Below are 6,218 nucleotides of genomic sequence, written 5' to 3'. Positions count from 1 at the left end.
TGTGTACGTGTGTGTACATGTGTGTACATGTGTGTACATGTGTGTACATGTGTGTACATGTGTGTCTGTGTGTGCGCAGGCGTGTGCGCTCCTCCGCCCGCTTCCCAAGGAAGACGCCGGGGCCGTGCCCACCCACGGGAGGGTTTTGGTGCTCTTGCCAATTCCTCGATTCTTTCGTCTTTACAAACACGAGGCAAAACCCCCCGTGGTGCCCAGCCAGACTCCGAGGTTTGGGAGATCCCTGATGCTGTCCCCAGACGAGGGGCATCAGCTGCCCCCACCGCCCCACGCCACCTGCCCAGCACACTTCATTAAAAACACCCCGCGTCTCCTTCTCCCTCCAGCTACACCATCCACGCAGGACCTTGCTGACCTGAACCCCACCAAGGACGGAGGCGTCCCTCCCTGGGGACCTGTCCCAGGGCCACACGTCCCTCCTGGGTTAGGTGCTTGTCCCTGTGCCCAACCTGGACCCCTGAGCAGTGGCCATCCCCTGCCACCGTTTCCCATCTTCACCCCACCTGGGGTGGGAAGCCCCTTGGGAAGCAGGGGCCGCCAAAGCATCCAATGGCACCAGGGTGAGCTCAGCTTTGGCACTTTGTCCCCAGGCTCAGGGTGCCGTACACCAAGGTCCCAGGCCAGGTGTACACCCCCCCAGGCAGCATCCCCAACGCCAGGGGCATCCCCACTGCGCTCTTTTTCTCACTGAGCATGCAACACCCTTTGCTGCTTCACTCCGCTTGCTGAGGACCTTCTCCCCACCACAGCATTCCCCATGACCTCGAGGACCGGCAGGCACAAGGCAGCGCTGGCCTGGAGCAGCCAGGATGAAGGTGAAGGTCAAGCAGAGCAGCAAGCGCGAGGCTCCCGGGGAGTCAGAGGTGGCGCGGGGACACCCCGGGCTCCAGCACAGACTGGGCTGAACTGGGCAGGGCTGCCCAGCCGCGGGGAATGGCATTGGCTTTCCAGCTCACACTGCCCGAGGGGAGAGGGACAAGGATGAGGGGTAGAGCAGCCCATGGGGCCTGGGGTCTGCAGCCCCTCCTTGGCCATGGGCTGGCTCTCACCCTCCCCGCTGATGGTGGGAGGCAGCAGTGGGGCTGGAGCTCCCCAGGGCCATGCTGGGGTGCCCATGGCAGGGCTCAGCCCCAGGGATGCACAGGGGCCTCGAGGATGGCACCAGGCACTGCTCCGGGGCTGCCTGCTCCCCCCAGCATCGGGGACCTCTCCATGTAACCCAGCATCGTGGAAGCACCCAGAGCTCCAGGCTTTGATCTGGTGTCTCCAGGAGGCACACGGCCGTGCCAAGTGTGACGGGAGGTGCGTGCAAACCACCCCAGAGCTCCCTAAGCTCAGCCTCTGGTGACACGACAGCGGCAATCCACACCGTGGCCCCAACCAGAGCATGCCCACAGTGCTGCTGCTGTGCCCTTTCCTGTGGGGTCTGGCCACCACACCGAGGGCTCAGCACCCACGACAACATCTTCTGCAGCACAAGACCTCCCCAGACCTCTCCCCAGAAAAATCCAAACCTGGAGCCAGCCGCAGGCAGCCCAAAGCCACATCTCTCACCCTTCCCAACTGGGCGGACTGCGGGGAGGCAGAGCGGGTGCGGGGATGCCCCCGGGCCTCCTGCAGAAGGTCTTCTCCACCGTGTTGGTGCCCACACAGGTGTCCATGTCCCAAGCAAGCGCAGTGAGCCTGGTCACCTTGCGTTATCAGGCTCTGATGTCACCTCCACGCAAAGATGCTCGCTGGCTCCCACGTGGGCCCACGGGAAGGACGGAGGCAGCGATGCCATGGGCTGGTGCCGGGCTGCCTGGGAAGCCCCAGGCGTGGCGGTGGCTTCACGCCGGGAAGGGATGGCGGGTGGAGGTGATGGGGCATGCGGCCAAAGGGAGCGATGCTGGAGAATGAAAAGAACCATCCGTCTTAAACCTCTTCCCCTGGAAGCTATTGGGACTGTCTGGAAACCCTTCCACAGCCGTCAAAGGGTATTTCAGCTTAAAACAGAACCAAAAAAAATAAAACAGAACCGAAACCAAAGGTTGCGTAACTGAGGTATCAGTAGCTCTGGGTTGCTTTGACTGTCCACAGGCCCACGCCACGCTGGCCAGCAGATCTTCCTATTTGTTTTTCCCGAGAGCTGCATCTACTTCTTCCTCTGGCTTCAGCGAGTGCCACTGGGCGATGGGCCGCCGGGGGTTGGCCAGCATGTCGGACCAGTGCCGCAGCTCCGTGCCGGTGGAGTTGCAGCCCGTGAATATCTTGCCGATGGCTTCGTTCTTCCCCAGCTTGTCATAGTCCAGCACCGTGATGACCACCTGCACTTTCTGGAGGAGGAAGCCTTCTTTAGAGGGGCTAAACAGGTGGCCTGTTTTGGGGCAGGGTCCCCTCCGTGCCCGTTCCTTCCTCCATTTCCTTCCCCGAGGAGCCCGGGGTTGTGGGGCCGTGGTGGGGCCCAGCTCGTCCTCACGTGGCCGCCTGGGCACATCGAGGCACCGAGGGCTGCTGTAGTGCTGCAGGCTGCAGAGCTCGATGGGGCTGCACAAAGGGGCTGGGACAGGACACGGGGGGGCAGAAGGCACCTCCCGATGGTCCAGGACACCCCTGGGACCACTGAGGGCTCCCTGCTATGCCTGGGGTGAGCACTACAGGGCCGGGAGCAGAGGAAAGCCCCGTTCCTGGCGTGAGATGGGTTTGGGGTTACATCTCCCATGGGTGCTGCCCAGCCTCCCAGGCCTGCCCTGCACCAGTCACCCTCAGCGTCAGGCCAAGCTCGGGTTGGCACCAAATGCATTTCATGGGCAGCTGCACCAGGAGCTCATCAGGAGCCACTGGGACGTGGCCTGGGACAGTGTGAGACCTCTGCTGGCACCCCCACCCTGCCCACATGCCCCCAAGGATGTCAGCGAACGAACCTGTATCTGCTCAAAGGGGATCTCAAAGCTGAAGGACTCGTTGAAGTAGGGGTTTAAGGTCTTCTTCTTGACTGTGGTCTTCTTCTTCTTCAACCTCTTTCCGTTCTGCAGCAGGTGAATCTTCACGTAGGGATCTGGGGGAGAAGGGGGAGCAGGAGATCGCAGTGCCCAGGGACACCATCGGCCTGGCCCTGGGACAGGTCCCAGCCCAGCACGAGGGGTAAGGAGCCCTCCACAGGTAAAGGTGCTCGCAGGCTCGTGGATGGAGGCCCTGCCCAGCCGATCAGCACCACGGCTCACCTGAGAGGCCTCCCACATCCATCTTCTTCAGGTTCTTGGCCTCCAGGATGCAGACAGTGAGCTTCCCGGCCGTCGGCACGTACCGCAGGGAGATGCAGATATCGCCCAGCTTCTCTGGCTGCCAAGTGGGGCCGGGAGCAGATAATCAGAGCCTCCCCAGTGCGCTGTATCGCAGCGCTGGGACTTGGTCCCAGCTTCAGTCTCCCCCCAAACCCCGCTCAGCATTCGGCACAGGCACAACCTGGCACCCCACACACGAGGGTTTGATCACCGGGGTGCGGGACAGGCGAGTCCCAGCGCAGCACCCAGATATTTACAAACCTTTGTGTTACAGAAAGGCTTCTTCACAGGGGAAGAACAGGGTCGGATCCTGCCCAGCCCTCACACACAGCACCGAGGTGGGGCCACACGCAGCGATGCCCGGGAAGCAGAGCTCACCCCACGGCCGGGGCCACCCCACAGCTCGGCCTTGTAGGGCCCCCTCTCACCTCCTCCTTCTCGCCGCTCTGCAGATCCCGCCACTCCTCGATGGGCTGCCCCAGGTCCACCGTGTTCATGGGCACCTTCACCTCACCGATGATGTCGTGCTTGGAGAAGCGATCGAAGTCGTAGATGGCCATCACCAGCGTCTTCCCACCCAGTTCTTGGTAGGGGACCTGCGGGGAAAGGGCCACCGGGTGGTAAGGGGCTCCAGCAAGGCCAAACCATGAGGCCAGGACGCAGCTGGGGGAAGGACGGGAGCGGGAGACGAGGTCCCATGGTGGGGTTGGATGTGGCTCACCTTGAAGGTGAAGGTCTCGTTGAAGGCGGGGTTGAGTGTCTTCTTCTGCACCTTGGTCTCGTACTTCTTCTTCTTGTCGGGGAGCAGGAACACCTTGACGTAGGGGTCCGAGGTGCCGCCCATGTCCAGGGCTGGCAGTTCGGCAGCTTGGAGGATCCCCACCGTCAGCTGGAGGGGAGAGAGGCGGCGTCAGCTGTGGGCAGCACCACGGGCTCCAATCCAGCACCCAGCTCCCCAGCTCCCTCCCACAGCACCCAGCTCCCCCAGGGGGATTCCTCCTCTCCAAATGCCCTCCCTGGGCAAATCCCCACCCCTGCGGCTCCGCAGCCCCTTCCTCACCTGGTTCGCCTGGAAATCGTAGTCCAGCGAGAACTGCAGCTTGCCCAGGTTCTCTGGCTCCTTCTCCTCCTCTTCGCCTTCCCCCTCCGTCAGGCCCGTCTCCGCGTCGTCGTCGTCCTGGGGGTCCTGCGGCGGCAGCCGAGGGGCCCAGCTCAGCTGGGGGGGGTCCCAGCCCCACGTCCCCATCCCCACACGGGCACCTCCAGCACCCTGACCCCTGGGCACCACAAGGGGATGGGGACAGAAAGCACCGGGAGGGCAGCCTGGGGGGAACCAGCTCTGCTCGGAGCTGGTCTTAGTGGGATGGAGGATGGGGGGGTGGGGGCTGCCTGGGGCCGGTTCCAGCCGAAGGAGGCTGTGAGCAAACCACCCCGCAGGTGGGTGCAGGGATCCTTTGCCTCCAGCCCATGCTTGGGAGCACTACAGAGGGTTAGCAGGGCCATTCCTAGGGATTATGATGTTAATAAGAGAGAGAGAGGACCTAGTTCTCCTATGTGTAAGGCAAAGCCAGCCTTCTCCCTGCCTCTCTATGCCATAGACCCCCAGCACCTCTCTGCTGTGCCCACAGGTCCCCGGTCCCACCCTGGACGCAGCTGATGGAGAAGGCAGGCTCGGGGTAGCACCTACCATGGAGGATGTCCCCAGACACAGAGGGAGCACGGAGTCAGGACGGCACAGAGGGAGGACGGCGAGAGCACCAGGAGGGAAGAGAGCGATGTTACGGACAGCACCACGGAGGGACCCAGGCCAAGGCAGGGAGCTGGGGTCTTGTATGGCCCCACTGAACCCGGGGGGACCCCAACCCACCCCCAGCATTTGGGAATTGCACCCAGTGGACACCCAGATACATCACTGCTCATCCCTCCAGCCCTGCCTGCATGCCTGCAGTGCCCACGTATCTCTCGGCAGGAGGAACAGATGCCCAAGCTCTGCCCTCCCCAGATGGCCCTGGGCTGAGGCATGGAAACGGCTGGGATGGCCCCAGACCCGCTGGTGCCAAAAAGCTCCCTTCCCTTCTGCCATCCCCAGATGGTCCTGGCTGTGCCCTGGTATCAGCACCAGCCTTCCAAAGTTTTTGGGGACCCCAAACCAGTGGGGTTCTTGAGCTCCCCCCCTGCTACAGGCACAGCTCAGGAGGCGAGTGAGCTCTCCCGACGGCCGTCACCTGGTTGCCTGACTTCATGTCCTTCATGTTCATGGCGTTCTTCATGCCTTTGCCCTTCTCCTTCTTGTTCTTCTTCTTCTTGCAGCAGCATTTCTTGCAGATGCAGAAGCAGCAGGTGAGGATGAGGAGGCCGGCGACCACAGCGATGGCGATGAGGGCCCAGGGCGGCACTGCGGGAATGCGTGGGGCCACGGTCAGCCCGTGGTGGGCCGGAGCCGCACGGGGTCCCGGAGAGGGGGTCCCGGGGGAAGAAGCATCTACTCACGGGGGATCTTGTTGAGCTCGTTCATGAACTTCTCCCTCAGCTTGGTGAACATGTCCTCCTTGCTCTCGCCCGGCCCCGTGGCCTCGGTGGAGTTCTCCATGGTGGCCATGGGCACGGTGGTGGCCGTGGCCTCCGGGGCCATCATGGACGCCTGCTTGAACGTCATGGTGGGACGGGGGACCTGCAGCACAGCGTGGCCGTGGTGAGGGTTGAGGCTGCGAGCTGGGACCCGGCGGGGTGGGTGCTGAAGGGCCCCGGGGTGCTCAGATGGGGACAAAGCCGCTGCCGAGCACGCAGGGCCCTGGAAAGAGAGCACGGAGTCGGTCATAACCTTGCAAAGGGAAGATAAGAGCAGGCAAAAAGCCAAGGGGAGAGCGGTGCCGGTGGGGTGAAGGAGAGCACGAGGGCTTCCAGGGCACCAGCAAGGAGCCCAGCAGGAGCATGGAT

The 6,218-nt window shown here is 63.0% G+C and overlaps 1 protein-coding gene across 1 annotated transcript; it reads right to left on the bottom strand.

Moving 5' to 3' along the window:
- Positions 1–694: 694 nt before the first annotated feature.
- Positions 695–5,952, bottom strand: SYT2 (synaptotagmin 2). The gene is made up of 8 exons (XM_035347320.1): positions 5,772–5,952; positions 5,507–5,676; positions 4,342–4,458; positions 4,003–4,170; positions 3,710–3,877; positions 3,222–3,339; positions 2,922–3,055; positions 695–2,333 (listed from the first exon to the last, which is right to left on the bottom strand). Exons 1-8 carry the CDS (start codon positions 5,935–5,937, stop codon positions 2,127–2,129), a joined length of 1,248 nt encoding a protein of 415 aa, XP_035203211.1. The 5' UTR covers positions 5,938–5,952; the 3' UTR covers positions 695–2,126.
- Positions 5,953–6,218: the final 266 nt, after the last annotated feature.

This window comes from Oxyura jamaicensis, chromosome 26, assembly GCF_011077185.1.
Source record: "Oxyura jamaicensis isolate SHBP4307 breed ruddy duck chromosome 26, BPBGC_Ojam_1.0, whole genome shotgun sequence".
NCBI lineage: Eukaryota > Metazoa > Chordata > Aves > Anseriformes > Anatidae > Oxyura > Oxyura jamaicensis.
Note: the sequence above shows the minus strand (reverse complement) of the source record. Positions and strands in the feature narration are given on the sequence as shown.

Coding starts and splice junctions, on each gene's coding strand:
- SYT2 (XM_035347320.1), bottom strand. CDS start 5,937: ATGACGTTCAAGCAGGCGTCCATGATGGCCCCGGAGGCCACGGCCACC. Junction 4,459..5,506: donor ACATGAAGTCAGGCAACCAG/GTGACGGCCGTC, acceptor CAGGACCCCCAG/GACGACGACGACGCGGAGAC. Junction 3,878..4,002: donor ACGAGACCTTCACCTTCAAG/GTGAGCCACATC, acceptor CTTTCCCCGCAG/GTCCCCTACCAAGAACTGGG.